At 34.4% G+C, this 17,444-nt stretch overlaps 2 protein-coding genes across 3 annotated transcripts; both read right to left on the bottom strand.

The window, feature by feature from the left end:
* Positions 1–1,518: 1,518 nt before the first annotated feature.
* LOC124826982 (protein NRT1/ PTR FAMILY 8.3-like) lies at positions 1,519–10,044 on the bottom strand. Of its 2 annotated transcripts, XM_088103983.1 has the most exons (6): positions 9,860–10,044; positions 9,538–9,643; positions 9,239–9,456; positions 8,437–8,993; positions 4,997–5,110; positions 1,519–2,478 (listed from the first exon to the last, which is right to left on the bottom strand). In XM_088103983.1, exons 1-6 carry the CDS (start codon positions 9,908–9,910, stop codon positions 1,656–1,658), a joined length of 1,869 nt encoding a protein of 622 aa, XP_087960109.1. In that variant the 5' UTR covers positions 9,911–10,044; the 3' UTR covers positions 1,519–1,655. The 2 variants fall into 2 exon arrangements, with proteins under 2 accessions (XP_087960109.1, XP_047155912.1); XM_047299956.2 differs by lacking the exon at positions 4,997–5,110 and having other exon boundaries at positions 9,860–10,042.
* Positions 10,045–11,205: 1,161 nt separating this feature from the next.
* Positions 11,206–17,067, bottom strand: LOC124826983 (protein NRT1/ PTR FAMILY 8.3-like). Its single transcript, XM_047299957.2, has 5 exons — positions 16,718–17,067; positions 15,699–15,804; positions 15,403–15,620; positions 14,161–14,717; positions 11,206–12,374 (listed from the first exon to the last, which is right to left on the bottom strand). Exons 1-5 carry the CDS (start codon positions 16,766–16,768, stop codon positions 11,552–11,554), a joined length of 1,755 nt encoding a protein of 584 aa, XP_047155913.2. The 5' UTR covers positions 16,769–17,067; the 3' UTR covers positions 11,206–11,551.
* Between the last annotated feature and the right edge of the window lie 377 nt (positions 17,068–17,444).

The raw sequence follows: 17,444 nt of genomic DNA, 5'->3' as shown, positions 1-17,444 counted from the left end.
CACTTTCAAAGTAGAAAAAAGTAAATAAAAAATAATATGAAATATTTACTCTCTCCCGCTGTATTATTGTTCATTTTATTATTATTCATTCTTTTTAAGTATCCAATCATGTAAGTTCTTCGTTTAATAGTCAATATAAAAACTTATTTTTTTTATTTTTGTTCATCTTTCATTTTTGTTTTATATAAAAAACTTTTGTTTTTAAAAATTTATTAAAATTTTGTAATGGAACTAAACTCAACTTACTCTTCATCCTAACTTATTATAGAGAAGACTCTTGAGTTGAGGTTTTTTTTTTTCCACGTAAAAAGCTTCCTGGCTTTTTTAAGAATATAGGTTAGGATTGGTTGAATTAAATTGATAATTCTATATATCCATCAAAATTGCAAACTCCTTCTTAATATGACCAAAAACAGTGTTCTAAAAGAAAAAACATTGTTTACGTCATTCAATATTAAATATGTATAGAAGTAAAGAAATAGTAAATGAATAGTTTGGCACTTAACCTTGTCATGAGAATCAAAGATCTTTGCCCACAATTTCTTGAGGATGTGGTGGCATCGTAGTCAAAAACCACGAAATTGGTTAAATCTATTTGATTAATTATACAAAACCTTGATCTTACACCCTACATAGACATGTACAAATATACACATATATCCATTATATAATAATAGAATGTTAAGCAAAAAATTTGAAACTAACTTTCATGACACTCTTGTTGCATTTTTCACAAAAAAAAATAATATTTTGGAGTTTAGTTATACCACTCTATTATAAATGCAATTTAATTAAATTACTATCAATTAAAGCTGCCTCTGTTCCAAATTGCAATTTAATTTTATTAGGGTGGCGGTTTGTTTTGTAACACTGACCATTTGAGACAACATGGAAAGGTTGGATAAAATGCACACAACCCTTAGCAATTTCATTTTAGAATTAGTGAATTGAAGTCCTTCGCATGAATTCTAACTTCCTACATGAAGATTTTGAGTAAAGAACTTACAAATTAGAACACCCTTAAATTGTACAAAGAAGTATAAAAGTCACTATACAAGCTAAACAAATTGTGAGATATTATCTCTGTCTTCTAAGACTAATTTCCATTGAAAATGAGAACTTCTATTTAGTGAAATTTGCCATGAACCATAATCATATAACTTTGGCTATTAAATTTTAGTTTTCTTTTTTCAGGAGTGACTCGTACATAAAGTGAATTTGCTTTCTAATAGCAACATATTGAAATCACATCAATGTAATAGTAAAATTTTAAGCCGAAGAATGAAGTGAGTGAAAAGATAATAATAAAGAAATAAAGTTCATTAGTTTCAAAATGGATGTTTTGAAATCCTAATTCCTTCAGAATTGACTCTTTTGCAATTGACTCTTGTACCTAAAACAGAGAAATTTTAAGCCATAATATGAAAACAATGCTATAATCTGTATAAGAAAAGAAGATTCTAAATCCTAGTATGTTTAATGGCAAGTTTATTGAAAAAAAAAGAAAACTTTAAGACATGAGAAAAGAAAATTAGCGTACTGCTTTAGAAAGTTAGTTTGTTGGTAGCATATATACTTACAGAAAAATCATGACAATGACAGAAGGGTACTGTACATCAGAACATGCTTCCGCCCCAATAGATGCTGGAAAAATCTTAATAAGCCTTCTTCTGCTTGTACCTTTTGGCAACAACAATGTACGCCAATACATTTAAGAAGCTAAGTCCAGCTAAAAGAAAGAAAAAGTAATCAAGATGACCTTTGTTCAAGTTATCAGGAATCCAACCAAGATTTCCACCTTGTGTCGTAAAGTAAGTTACGGAAGTAAGAATGAAAGAGCTCAAGTAATTTCCCAATGAAAAACTCAGAAGTGGCAGTGCAGTACCAAGAGTCTTCATAGAACTTGGAGATTGGTCATACAAGAACTCAAGCTGCCCCACAAATGTTAATACTTCAGCTGCCCCTAAGAAGAAGTTCTGAGGGATTTGCCAAAATACACTAAGGGGCACTACAACAGGTTCATCAACCAGGTCAAACTCTCTTGCAAGGTCCAGACGCCTAATCTCCACAACAGCAGCTGATAACATGCACAGGACTGAAAAGCAAAGGCCAATGCCTATTCTTTGCAACTCTGAGAACCCCCTTTCTTTGCCTGTGAACTTCCTTGTGATTGGAACAATTACCTTGTCATAGAGAGGGACCCAAAAAATAACACTAATCACATCAAAAGTTGACAGAGAAGCTGGGGGTAATTTGAAGTTACCAATATATGTATCCATCATTATTGCTTGCTCCACAAACAATGTTGACATCTGAGCATAAACAGCAGAAAAAACTATCCCAGTAGCCCATATTGGAAGCAATTGAATCAAGGTTTTCAATTCTTCCACCTGTGTTACTGTACAAAGTCTCCATTGATTAGAGTAGTCACCACTTTTTCTCTCATAATCGGATACTATAGCTGCTCTGTCAAGACACCTTCATGAAAGAGAAAAAAAGAAAAGAAACCATTAGGATTGTAAGAAATGAAAAGACAAGAGCGGTAAAGAGAAATAGAACAATTGCTCTATTTGTTGCTGAACCATATTGTATTTTATATTCTGAATCTTATTTAAGAGTAATTACATGAGAAATGACAATCCATCATCATACTCATACATGTTCAGTAAAAGAGCATGTATGAGTATATCTTTTAGAATTCAAATCAATGGAGAAAACTAACACAAGAAATTCATGCTCTCATCATACTCATACATTACCCGCTACTTTTAGAGTTCAAATCTTCCCAAAATCAGAACATATATCAATGACTGAGCATTACCACTACTGACACAAGAAAACTAACTGAAATAAGTAAACATAATTACAGTAGTGAAAAAAAAGAGTCTAACAGCCCATCAATTTAACACTCCTCCTTATAACTTTTCCTGAAGATTCTCATCTAGCTTCTTAGCTCATTAAACTTCGCACTTGTAAGTGCCTGATTTGGTTAAAATGTGAGCAATTTGATCTTCATACCTGCAATGTAGCAATTGAACATTTTCATTCTGCTCAGATTCTCTTATAGTAGGAAATTTAACATTGATATGCATGGTTCTCCCATGTTGAATTGGATTTTCAGCTGCAATATATTTTGCTTCAGCTGAGGATTACATTTTGCCTCTTAGAATTCCATGAGAACACTTAACTGCCAAGTGAAAAAACATATCCCATTGTACCCTTTGAATCATCAATAGAATCAGCCTAATCACTATCAACATAACCTTCAAGCCTTCCATACCAAATACCAAAATCAACATTACCTTTCAAATATCTCAACACTCTTTTGCCTACACCAAAGTTTGTAAAACCTGGTGAGTACACGAACATTGAAAGCAAAATAACAAAGAATATCAAATTTGGTCTAGTACACAAGGCATACGACCAAGCTTCTATACTGAGTTACATTAGCGTTTTCATCACCATCATTGACAACTTTTCATTTACAATCAGAGTTGAAATAGGATTACAACTTTCCAATTTAAATTTTTTTTGGCAAATCATTTGTGTACTTCTCTGTGAGAGAATGACTTCATCTTACCTCAACACTCCAAAACCATTCATTTCAAAAACCTGCAACATGCTACTTTTAAATGTCATTTTATCAATATCATCACTTGTAACTAACAAATAATCGACATAAAGTGACAATAGTTTTCTTCCCATTGTCACAAACTTTCACATACAGAGTGGACTCATTTTGACTCTTCCTGAAATCAATTTCCAAAAAATGTGTCAGTTATGCAATTTTCATAAATTTTTGCCAAAAACTTGGTTTTGAGCACCGGAGAATCATATTTACCAATCTAGCATTCATCTTCCTTTGTAGCTTTCTATTGTTCTGTTTTCATGCTTCTTTAAACTCAATTATTTTCCATTCTCAATAAGCATTCTTGAATATCCCATCACACTTGATTTTAACTAGAGATTGTTCATCTATAACCTCTGGAGCTTGTAGCATTGCTTAGGAAACTTCCCATTTTAACTTTGTCATCCAATTTAAATCTTTTAGCTATTGCAACATGAACATAGCAGATTGATCCAAAAATCTTTGAGTGTTTTGTAGCGGGGGTTTCATTCCCATCCAAGCTTCATTCGCAACTCTTGTGGATAGCCTATTTAAGAGATTCACTGTTGTAATATCAGCCTCAACTCAGAAGTTTTGGTAGTTTTTTATGCAGTTAAACATCTTGCCATCTCTATAATTGTTCTGTTTTTTCTCTCAAAAACTTGATTGCGAACAGGAGTATAATTGACTATCAATTGATGAATAATACCCATATATATCTTCACAGAACATGTTGAATTCATTGGAAGTATACTCCATCCTATTATCCAAATCTCAACATGTTAATTTTGCCGCCACTTCGAAACTCCACCATATAGCTCTAAACTTTTTGAAGACATTAATTGTTTCAGTTTTGCTTTCCAAAAGACCCATTCATGTCATTTTGGTAATCATTAATAGTAAACAAAATGAAATATTTGCTATGGCTTAAAGAAGGTATACGCATAGGACCACACAAATCAGTGTGAACAAGCTCAATTTGTTCTTTTCCCATGTGACTTTTATTGAAGAATAATACTCCCTATGCATCATCCCAAATTGACAACCATCACATAAATCATTGATATTGCCTACCACAGGCATGTCTCTCACCATATCATGGGTTTGCAAAAATTTAAATGCATCCATATTAAAATGACCATATATATTATGTCAAGATGAATAATAATCATGTTCGGAAACAAGTGTTGATTGGTTCACGTGATTCACATTATTTGGAAAGCTATTATCACACATTTTAACCTAATAAACTCAGAATCATTAGCATCCAAAATGGCGCTGCCCTTGTTTTTAAAAGAGAGTGAGTATTTTTTCTTCATTAGCTGAGCAGTGCTAACAAATTCTTATCCAAGTCTAGAATCAACAAAACATCATGAATAAATTTAGTACCTTTGCGAGTGTGAAAAAAAATTGTACCTTCCCTTCAACTTAAACAATGTCTCCATTTCCAAGCTTAACTTTGGTTTGGACAGTGCTATCCAAAGAGGTGAAGATACTTGAATCCTGTGCCATGTGGTTTGTGCAATCACTATCAACATACCAAACATCCTTTGAACTTGAACCGCATGCTTGAGTAGCCATAAACAAGTGATCTTCAATTCAGGTTGGTTCTGCTTAAATCTCTCTAATACCTCCCCCTATGTCTCTACCATTTGCAGTTGTTACATGGAATGTGAGGCTTCCCCTTGAAACAACAATTTTATTGCAAGTGATTTGTTCTTTTACATGTAGTACAAGAAGGAAAACCTTCAGTTACATCATTCATCCTCATTGAGAACCTTTTCTCTTAAGCTTGCAATTTTCTAACCATCTCTTAAATAGTTAATTTCTTAAGATTACATGACTCTTTAATAGCAGCAAGTTTGGCTTCAAACTTTTTGGGTAGGCTAATCAACATTTTTTCTATAACCTTGTTGTCTTCTACAACCTCACCATATAGCCTCATTTGATTCACCAAATGGGACCGCTTTGAAGTGTACTCCTTTATAGACTCATTTTCCTTCATTCTTAGTATTTCAACTCTCTTTTAAGAGTCAAAAGCTTAGTGGACCTTATCCTTTCATCACCTACATATCTTTCTTTCAATTCATCCCATATTTGCTTGGCTTTTTTTAGATGCATGTAGACACCTCGTCTGTCAACAATGAATGTAGACATGAGACAACTTTCTCCTTCTTCGTAATCTCCTCATGTTGGTCGATTTGTTTATCTCTTAATGGTGATACTTGCTTATCATCTGCATAATCTCATAAGCCAAAGGACTTTAAACATTTTCTCATTTGGCTACCCCTATATGATAATATTCCCCAAAAAATTGAGAAACAGCCAAAACAACATTGCTCCCTGAAACCACTTGATCTTTCAATAGTGTTTTAAACCCAAAACCAACAAGAACACTACTCTAGATACCACTGCTAAACAAAGATAACTTGAACATTATAAACATAAAGTAGAACCACATCATGAAAAGAAAAGACTGTCAAGAGAAACAGAGCAATTTTCGTATTTGCTACTGAACCATATTTAAGCGTAACTAAATGACAATCCATCATCATAATCATACATGTTGTTAGCAAAAGATCATTACCCACTACATTCGGAATACAAATCTGTCCAAAATCAGAGTAAATCAATATCTGAACATTACCACCGACATTAGCAAACTAAAATAAGTAAACATAATTACAACAATAAAAAATAAGAGTTTACAGCCCATTAATTTAACAGTAGTTGACATTATGGGCGAAGCATTTTTAAGCAAGTGAGGATCCTACAAATTATTATTTGGAAGAAGAAAAAAATGTTAAAACAGCTCAAAACTTTAGCACAAGATTTCTCTACCCAACCAAGACAGGATAAAAGAAAAATGTTTAAACGCAATCTATCCTAGAAGTTTTGAAGACCACAACATGCTTACAATTGGGGAAAGGAGAAAAGATAACAATGAATTTGGCATAATGCTTACAAAATAACATAAAGCAAAGTGAAGTGAAAAGCATAAAAAGGTTTTCCCTATGCAAATAGATCTAATCGTACTATAATTCCATATAAAAAAATGAACAGAAGATTTTTGAGAAAACTCTCAATTTGGTCCTGAAATCTATATCCATTACAGCATTAATCCTTCAAGAAAAAAATACTTACTTAGACCTGCACAGATTTAAATTATCACCATATTTGTTCTTCCAAGATTTTGTCACAAAATTAGTCCCTCAAAGATTTAATCTGTCATCACTCAAGGTCTAAAGTGTCACCATATTTGTCTTTTTGGAGGACTGGTGACTAGCATTTTTGATAGGCTAATTTGGTGACACATGTAACTTTAGGAAGACCAAATTGAATGTTTTCCTTTTAGTTTTATGGTATACTAAACCATTTTCCTTTCTTGAGCTTGGCGTTGTTGAGCTCCCAGTTATGATAAAATCGCAGAATCACATGTGTTCATTGATGGTTAAATGAACTTGAGTGCACATACATTCTGTTACGTACCTGAGTACGTAGACTAGCCAAATACAACCTTTCACACTCTCACACACGTAATAGAACAATAAGCGAATGATGGTTGAATGAATCTCTTTTATTGATGGTAATATCTGAATAAACAAGGGTAAACAATAATTAGGAGCATAACCTCCGTCAATTATTTCTAATAACTGGGAGCAGGATCTCCCTCAGTTACCTAAGAGCATAACCTCTCTTACAAAACTCACAAATCAAAAGCATCCCTTTAACCCTAGACTCTAACTTTATTTATACTAATTATTTCCCTAGAATATATCTGCATTTAATATAAATATCTCTATGTTTAATATAAATATCTCCCCATATATTATCCTAGCATATATTCTTAATTATAAATATCTTATATTGAATATTTTCCTGAATATATATTTATTTACTCTAATTAACTTATACTATATTTATTTACTCTAATTAACTTATACTGAATATTCTCTCTACTTCCCACTGTTCAGCCTGGTTGCTCCCCGCCTCCCACTGTTCGGCCTAGTCGCTCCCTGTTGTCTACCGTTCGGCCTAACCTCTCCATGCCCTCAATCGTTCGGCCTTCACGGTCAATACCGTTCGACCTCACTTCCCCCTTTGTCCACTGTTCGGCCTAACCTCTCCATGCCTTCCACCGTTAGGCCTTTACGGTCAATGCCGTTCGGCCTCACTTCCCTCGTACCTTTCTTCTCCTTCTCATTACCTCCCACCTTATACCCTAACATTCCACCTTATACCCTAACACATTCATACTAACAAAATAAGCCCCAACAATATGATTGACCTTCACTATATAACTTCAAATAAACCTTAATTCACCTAAATAAGTGAACAACACTCCTATGCAAATTTTAAAAACCAGATAGTGAAATCATCTCAACCAAAAAAAATGTTCTAAATTTATAATTGCCTCAATGCTCTTTAGTGCTGCATCAGTAGTATCATACAATAACTAACTGATGGAAGGAAGGGATTCGATAGTGTTATGCAATTCAATGTGTTCCAAACATCAGATAAATGAGAATGATATTAGTTATTCCATCCTGTCAGACCTTACCACTAGGTGTGCCAGGCAACGCCCACACGTATAGCTAATTTGAATTTTGTAAGTGACCAATTAGACACTATAATTTACAACTGCATAACAATGTAGCAGGGCTCAGCTAATGAACATTTTCCCCATAAACACCTAATTCCAAATTTCATATCAGACTAGTCACACTTCAAAGAACATTTGAAAATCAACATGTATAACAAAGATAATCCTACGCCTACGTTATGGTAATGAAAGAAGGTCGTAATAATATGTCAGACAGTTTAATTACCTTAGATCTTCACTATGCTCCAGTTTGCGACTCCCTCTAATCGCATATCTCTCTTCTGGTAACTCATAAAGGAGATTACTGTCCCAAGGGACAACCAGATTACACTTCCAGATAGACGCATACAAAACCTGGGAAATTCTTGTAACAGGACTTCCCCTAGGTTTCTGAAACCTATAAAGACGTGTGCCCATGAAGAAGCTTACAATAGATAATCCCATAAACAAAGCAGGGATGCCAAATCCAAGACCCCATCCTGCGTTGTCTTGAATCCAAACGATTAAGCTGCATGACAATATGGCACCTAGATAGATAGAAAAATAATACCAATTGAAAAACGACCCCTTCTTAATTCTTTCCTCGGGATCAGTATCATCAAATTGATCTGCCCCAAAAGATGGCACACATGTTTTAACACCACCAGCCCCAAGCGCTATCACGTACAGACCAAAGTAGAACACAGCATATTGTGCAGGAGTAGCTGAAGGGCATGCAGAACCCAAACATTCAGCAGGCTTCAATGCTGGTAAAGATGCAGAAAGTGTCAAGGTACACAACCCCTGCACACAGTAGCCATGTCACAATTACAGCTTGAAAAGGCAACTAAACAACAAAGCATATATGCAATTAAGAGCTTAAAATAATAATTATAAAAGTCAAGAAATTTATCAAGTATACTATAGAGTTGATTAAAAACAGAATCAGGGGCTCTCATGTTGTTTATCTTTCATGATTTCCATATTACTGGAATATTAAGAGAAACATTTGACTAGGAAAAGAGGACTATCTGATCTTAGCTTATTACAATGAGATAAATGAAAGAGAAAACAGCAATTGTGCAGTATCGACCCCAGTAACCATCTCCCAGAACGGCTCCAATGAGAGGTGTGAGATAAGAAGTGCCTTGCCAGATGCTGACGTTTCTCGCAGCAGAAACGTTTCCTTGATGCAGTTTGGTAGTGAGATAGGTAACAAGATTTGAGGAAATTCCGAAGAAGGCCAAACGTTCACAACACTCGTTACCTGAGATTCACGTACAGATGAAGGATATAAACAAAAAATTTACTGTATAATAACGTGAGAGAAATGTAGAAGCATACCTACCTAGGATAAAAGGACAAGCCCTCCAATTGCCAGTATTCTTCTTAAGAACAGGCCTGCCTCTAAAGTCCTCTGTTCCATCTCCTGTGTACTCTTCACTCCTTCCATCCTTCACAGTTAAATAAACAAGAAAATCATATATCATAGAAAGATACCATTTTCTTGTTTCTTTAATTGGAATACTTGGACCAAACTATGCTATGAGTATGTGCTGTGTCGTGGAAAGGCTTGTACAGTTGTATTGTACACAAGTAATTAGCTTGACAAGAAGATAAAACATTTGAGGTGGTATGTATGGAGAAAGAAAGATGGAGTGAAGGAGAACCTCAAGAAGACCCTCTTCCAGAAGTGGTGCACCGTCAACAGTTGAACCCATGTCTTTGTCTTTGGTGGGAACTCTCTCTCTCTCTCTCTCACACACACACACACACACACTCTTCTTCTGAACGCAGCTAGACTCAGAAAATTTAGCTAAGAGTACGTTATTGAAAGGAAGTCAGTTCTTATCGTAATTCCAACATGCATAAAATATTCTAATTAAAATATACTAATAATATATAGATTTTTAATTTGATTTTGACAAGGCAAATATATTTTTGTCAGTAGTTAGTTAAAAATATCTTCTATAATTTTCAAAATTATTGTAAAACTCAACAATTTCAAAATACATGATGTTAAAAATTTACATTATTAATATAGTCTAAAAATTTTAGATTGTTTACATTATGGTTTACTTATAAATTGTTCTATATTATTTGTTTATTTATATAGTAATCATTTAAAAATCGTATTTAGGGCAGTCACTATCAGTACCAGAAAAAGATATCTTATACGTATCATTGAAGAAACAATAATGATAGAATATACAATGATTTCCTCATTTTCATTGTCCACTGGATGTAGTCATTTGCCAATTACTATATTAGCATTTTCGTATGCCTAGACTTAAAATATGCAATGAACTCAATCCAAAAACTGTGAAGAATATACAGTGATGAGATTCTGCATCTTCTGCAGTTCGATCTGGATGAATGAGAATTCAGAATGAGGTCACATTTCGTTATGCCATTTTTTTGTTTTTCTTTTGTTTCTTATGGAAAGTCTTACACGTGTGTGGCCCCAGTCTCGGGCATCCATTTATCATTAGCTAATAGCTATCTTCTGTGGTATCCGCTACTTTAAAATGCTGCCCAATTGTGTGGACAGAAACAAAAAACACTAATGCTATAATTCCAAAAAACACTCATTAGTTTTCTTTCATTTTGATTGTAATTTCTTCCTTTTATTATTTTATTCTGGAACTCGACCTAAATTAATTCAAATGAAATCGAGAAGTTCACTTCAAGTATTATTTCTAAAAGTTTGTCTGACACAAATTAACACTAATCAGTTTAGATTTAAATCTCTCCTAAACTCACTAAAAGTCAGAAAACTTATATGTAGTAATTTAAAATTAAATAACAGTGTAAAATGTTGTGATATCGGTGCACAGACTAGCTTCTCTAGTTAAAATCTCCTAAACAAAATGCTCTCAATCAGTCATTAGTTAAATTGTGACACAATTATTCCAGTCTAACAAATGTAGTTAGAGAAAAAGTATGAATTGTGAGAGGGAATTGGATTCTAAGTGTATGGAAGGATTTTAAGATAACTAATTGCACGCAACTCAAATGACAATCAATCCTTGTTGGAATTATGAAACGATGGAGCGCATAAAAGGAGTGTCAACCTTTTGTACATTAATAATTACAAGTGTGAATGTTGCAATGTAGATAAATTGAACATTAACTTCCCATAATAAGCTTACAAGGTTATCACGTAATCTCATCACTTCCAGGCTTCATGAGAGTGCAGAGAGCAGGCTGTTTTGAAGCGGGCATGACACAGATTTTCCTTTTAAAGTGAAAGAAACGTACATAATTGCAGAACATCATTATTCCACATACAGAACAATCACGACATTGACATTGGGAAATAGCAGAACGTCCTTCCAGTTCAAATAAATGTTTGAAAACTCTTAAGCAGACCTCTTTTGCTTGTACCTTTTGGCAGCAACAACGTACACTAACATATTTAAGAAGCTAAGTCCAGCTAAAAGCCAGAAAAAGTAATCGAGATGACCTTTGTTCAAGTTATCTGGAATCCATCCAGGATTTGCACCTCGTGTGGTTAAGTAAGTCACTACGGTAAGAATAAATGAGCTCAAGTAATTCCCCAGAGAAGTAGTCAGCAGAGACAAGGCACTGCACAAACTCCGCATGGCATCTGGGGATTGGTCATAGAAAAACTCAAGCTGTCCCACGAATGTGAATACTTCTGCTGCCCCCAATAAGAAATATTGAGGGACTTGCCAAAATATATTAAGGGGTACAGCAGCAGGTTCATCAACAAGATCAAGCTCTTGTGCAAGCTGCAGACGTACAATCTCCACTATAGCAGCTGCTGACATGCACAGGACTGAAACAAAAAGGCCAATTCCCATTCTTTGCAACTCTGAAAAACCCCTCTCTTTGCCTGTAAATTTCCTTGCAATGGGAACAATAACCCTGTCGTAGACGGGGACCCAGAAAATAACACTTATCACATCAAAACTTGAGAGGGAAGCGGGAGGAATCCTGAAGGAACCAATATTTGTTTTCATCATCGTCCCTTGTTCCACAAACAATGTTGACATCTGGGCATAAACAGCAGCAAAAACAATCCCAGTAGCCCAAATTGGAAACATGCGAATCAAGATTTTCAATTCCTCCACTTGTGTAACAGTGCAAATTCTCCACTTGTTAGAATAGTCACCAGTTTTGCCCTCAGCATCAGACACTATAGCCGCCCTATCAAGACACCTTCAATGAAATACAAGAAATGGGGTTTTAGATAATAGGAAGCCAACATTGAGTGTAAAATCTTCTGAAGAAGATAAGGCTATTTTAACTATTATCGATAGTAGAATAGAAAAACATTATTAGGACAATAGCTAAAAATTTAAAATTTTAGTAGAGGACCTCTCAACATAATATAAATTTTCTAAAAGAAAATTGGTTACAACTTACAGGAAATCCATCCAACACCATAATATTCTTAGGGAAAAGAAAAGCAAAACAACAACAAATCTGCCAGTATCCTTCTCAGAAGAGTAGAAACAGTCTGATGTATTTTTTATCCCTCTTGAATAAACAAATGCTTAAACATAGCAAGCTCATTCTTTGATAACATCAAAATAACACAAGCAAATAAACTTGTATAGTCATTTCTCACAATTCAGAATAGGAGAATATTATATGCAATGTTGAGCCATGAAGGAAAAATTTAATCACGAATAAGAAGGCAACAAAATGAGGACATCAGATGCGCACCCAATGATTATTTTTTTAAAATATACGCTTCCATGAGTTCCATATCAAATACACACCGCAATACAAACTTACGGGCAAAGAGAAATAAAAAGAAAACTTGTTACTTATATTCCTAGATATCAAAATGACAGCAATAATATATACCACTACATTTAATCAGCATTAATAAAAATTTTGTATACCTGGCGTTTGTTTACTCTCTTACGTTTAAGGACTTATTTTTCACACTGGAAAGGATAAGATTCACTGGATAAAGAAGTGGTAGGATAAAAACTATTCACCAAATAAGGATTTAAAACTATCATGTTTTGTCGAATGCTAACTAAGATTCAATGGGAAAAAATTTCACTAAAAACCTCAAGGTATCAAGACGCTACCAAATTTAATGCAAACTGTTTTCTTTTCTGTTGTAACTCGACAAAATTTCACAGACATGGGGAAACACACCTGACAATAAACTTCAACCATAGAACCAGAGAGATGTGAGAAATGGAATTTGAGATACGAAAAAGATATCAGAAAAAATAAAGGAAAAGAATAATAATTTTCTGTTGGGAACAAAAGAAATCCCCATTATGTAGTGACATTCTCAAACATCATTGTGTCTTTCTGGTACTCAATACATATTTAAAGATGATGATTTTAGTTAGTCAAAAACTTGCACCTAAAAGATTTGGCAAATGTGCAGATCCATTGATATTTGGATGAGATTATGAATGAACCCATTAGAAGGACAAAAGGTGTTACAGAAGTTGGAAATTGTTTGTACCCACCACAAAGTATTTCCAACTTAGATGATTGTGACAACTATGGCATTTAATGAGGGGATGTCAGCATATGGGTAACAATATATGGCAACAGTCTAGGGTAGAAAAAGAGGTTAACAAAGGTTACAGTGGGGTGTCACAAGAAATTATCTCACGAGTGTAAAAGAACAGATCGTGTTGTGCTCTCTGCATGCACTCCAAACACCCAATATTTGTTATCCTATTCCTATCTCCTCAGGCCTTATCTTGTGTGATAAGGCCTAAGCACTAAAGGTCTAGCTAACTGTAACTGGTTGGTCAGAGCCTAACATGAACAGTCTCTATTTACTAATCGGTAGTATCCTTAAACAATCAAGTTTGAATTTGGTTGGAAGACAAAGTGCACTTTAAATAGAATATCAGGAATAAGTTAACATGCATAATAAGACACTCCTTTTCCTGTATTGTGAGTTTGTGACCATCAAGCTAATGATACTGCAACAGTAAACGTAAAAGTAAAATAAAATTACTTTAGTTCATCACTATGCTCCAGTTTTCGACTTCCTTCAATAGCAGAGCTATCATCTGGTGTCTCATATAGGACACTACTATCCTCAGGGATAACCAGATTTCTCTTCCGGACAGATGCTACCACAACCTGGCACATTCTTGTAAGAGGGCTGCCACCTGGTTTTTGAAACCTGTAAAGGGGCGTGCCTAAAAAGAAACTCCCAATGGCTAATGCCATAAACAAAGCAGGAATGCCAAATCCAAGACCCCAGCCAGCATTTTCTTGAATCCAAACAATAAAAGTGCTGGATACAAAGGCACCTATGTTGATAGAAAAGTAAAACCAGTTGAAAAAGGATCCCTTCTTAATCCTTTCCTCGGCATCAGTATCATCAAACTGATCTGCCCCAAAAGATGACACACATGGTTTTATACCACCAGTCCCAAGTGCAATCAGGTAGAGACCAAAGAAGAACACAGCATATTGTGCAGGAGTAGCTGCAGGGCATGAAGTGCCCAGACACTCTGCAGGCTTGAGTGCAGGAACTGATGCAGAAAGAGTCAATGTACCCATTCCCTGGATGAAACGACCATGTTACACATTAAAATATGTATAGACCACTAAACAACAAAGCACATAGAAGCAAAATATGCACATAAACAAAATGATGACTGAGAATACCAACATGCTGATATAGAAATCCAAAGTGTTCCAGATATTAACCCTATAACTTCTCAAATGTGATGATGCATTTGAAAATATATTCAGTGCTCGAGAAATCTGTAAAAGTTCCTTATTTCATGGTAAGAAACTTGTATATTAAGTAGAGCAGAGCAATGGAAGAAAGAAGTTTGATCACAGTACACTCAAAACTAGTCTTCTAATTCTCCTTTTTCAATTTTTTTCTGACAGCATAATATTTGCCAACCTTCCACACCCTTCACTATTTTTATATTTTTTTTTTGTATTTTTATGTTGTGAGAAGCAATGTAAGAGAATCCATATTCTGCACATAAGCAATACCTAGAAAATGATCCAATAAGAACTTATCAGCACTAAAAATTACAAAGTAAAATAGTACAAAAATATTCCTCGACTGCGCAAATTCTGTTAATAGATAAATACTGAGTGTATGGCAGGCATATACTTTGCTTTATCTTAATGAAATTGTGTAGGACATTTCCAGCATTATATGAAGAGAGGGATGTATGTGGAAAATTATTTGATAAGAAAAATTAAGTTTATCTTCGTTAGTAATTACTAGGACATAAATCGTGGAGAAAACAGCAATTGTCCAGTATCGTCCCCAGTACGCATCTGCCAAAACGGCTCCAATGAGAGGTGTAAGATAGCAAGTGCCTTGCCAAGTGGTGACATTTCGTGCAGCAGAGACATTTCCTTGATGCAACTTCTGGGTAAGATAGGTAACAAGATTTGTTGCAATGCCATAGTATGCCAAACGTTCACAGCACTCGTTGCCTGCAATTCACATGACATAAAAATGTAATCAACATAAAAGAACAATCTCCTAAGCCTAACGGCAATGACAAAACTTACCTAAGATAAATGGACAAGCTTTCCAATTGCCAGTGTTCTGCTTTAGAACACGCCTCCCTTTAAAGTCGACTGATCCATCTCCTGTGTATTGTTTGCTCTCTTCGTCCTTCAGTATAAAACAACCAATTGTTCATCATGGTGAAAAATACCACGTTCTGGCAAAGATTCAAACAAGGAAGTGACAAGAAAGACACTGACTATATAAAATATTTCGTTGCCCCCACAACTTTATGTTTGACTATCAAGAATATAGGAAACCAGGACAGCATAAAAATGGACAACAACTAAATAGTAGATTTGAATATAAAAATAAGGCGGATGACATAACCATACTGTTAAAACATTTGACTCTGACTGATATTTTATTTTACCAAATCAAGTAACATAATTTTAGACTAGAAACACTGTTCTATTTACAACTACAAAATATCAAAGTGCAAAAAAATTACTGACGACCAATCCGAGAAGGGAACAGCAGACAAACCAATGAAATTGTCAGTGCACTTCATTTGTTTGAGTTTGAGTTACAACTATATCCACAAAGCATACCGCATCAAAATCAAAAGGATAGGGAAAAATTGATAGGTACGGCAATTATTTACCCTACCAAATCACCGGAAAATCCTTTGATCCCATTTTACCCTATGAACTTCTACAAGAAGCAGCTTCAATACGCTACAGTTCGTGTTTTCCATTTGTCAGTCAAAGATATTTCTTTAACCGATTAAACCTTGCACCAATTTTGATTCCACATTCCCAAGCACTTATAACATGAAGAGATAAACGATTCATCACACACAAATTTCGCTAATAAGCGACATCCACAAAACAAACACAAAACAAAAGTAATTTTGAATTAAACTCCTCGTATCAACCATAAATTACAAAATTATAGAACCTAGACCAAGTCAAAGCGCTCTTACGAGGACGTTGATTGAATACAGAAATACATTAAAAAATTAAAATTAATAACACCAATTGAACATGGCTGATGAAAAACGGTAGGGGAGGAAGATGACCTGAAGAAGAGCCTCTTCAGCGAGCGATAGATCATTCTCCGTGGAACCCATAACTCGTTCCTATCGCAAATGTGGAACGTTGAATTTAATGAGAATTAAAAAAAGAATTTTCCTCGGAATGCGAAGAAACGCCGCAATTGTTTTCTGATAGTACTTGCAAGTTGCAAGCAAATCAGTGGATTTCGTTTCACAGAGAGACGCAAGTTGAAAAGAAGAGAGAGAGAGTGAAAGGTGTCGTCTTCCTCAATCGAACCGACCACCGTGAGAAATCCGAGAGAGGAAGCAACCCAGATAAATTAAATAAGGAATAAACAAATAAATAAAAATAAATATATGAATTTTTATCTATTTCCCCATAACATGGCGTCACTCAATCATCAACAAACTCTTGTAACAGCTTGTCGTCTAATGCAATTAAACACCTTTCTCATCCTTTTTTAGCACTTTAAATAACTTTATTTATAACTTCCTTCCATAAAAATCTTATCAATATATTTTATTAAAACTTTTTCAAGATCCTTAGACTGAAGACAAATTTAAACTTCATACAAAAAGAATTACATTTTAATAATAATATTATTAATATATTCTAATAATTTACCTATTTATGTATATCTATATATATATCTAAGTATGTGTGCTTGTAAAACACTTAAAAGTAATTATTTTGCTGTTGATTATATTATTTATTTTATTTAATCTTACTTTTGATAAAAAGGTTTAATTA

This window comes from Vigna umbellata, chromosome 1 (genome assembly GCF_029865625.1).
Source record: "Vigna umbellata cultivar VRB3 chromosome 1, Vumbellata_1.0, whole genome shotgun sequence".
NCBI classification, from domain to species: Eukaryota; Viridiplantae; Streptophyta; class Magnoliopsida; order Fabales; family Fabaceae; genus Vigna; species Vigna umbellata.
Note: the sequence above shows the minus strand (reverse complement) of the source record. Positions and strands in the feature narration are given on the sequence as shown.

Bases quoted from the DNA above. Each gene is read 5' to 3' on its own strand.
- LOC124826982 (XM_088103983.1), bottom strand. From the start codon at position 9,910: ATGGGTTCAACTGTTGACGGTGCACCACTTCTGGAAGAGGGTCTTCTT. The intron at 9,457-9,537 runs GTAGGTATGCTT...CGTGAATCTCAG, and splicing joins GGCTTGTCCTTTTATCCTAG to GTAACGAGTGTTGTGAACGT. The intron at 2,479-4,996 runs GTACTAAATTTA...TCTTTCATGAAG, and splicing joins TTTTTTTCACACTCGCAAAG to GTGTCTTGACAGAGCAGCTA.
- LOC124826983 (XM_047299957.2), bottom strand. From the start codon at position 16,768: ATGGGTTCCACGGAGAATGATCTATCGCTCGCTGAAGAGGCTCTTCTT. The intron at 15,621-15,698 runs GTAAGTTTTGTC...TGTGAATTGCAG, and splicing joins AGCTTGTCCATTTATCTTAG to GCAACGAGTGCTGTGAACGT. The intron at 14,718-15,402 runs GTAATTACTAAC...CGTTTCATCCAG, and splicing joins TCTCCACGATTTATGTCCTA to GGAATGGGTACATTGACTCT.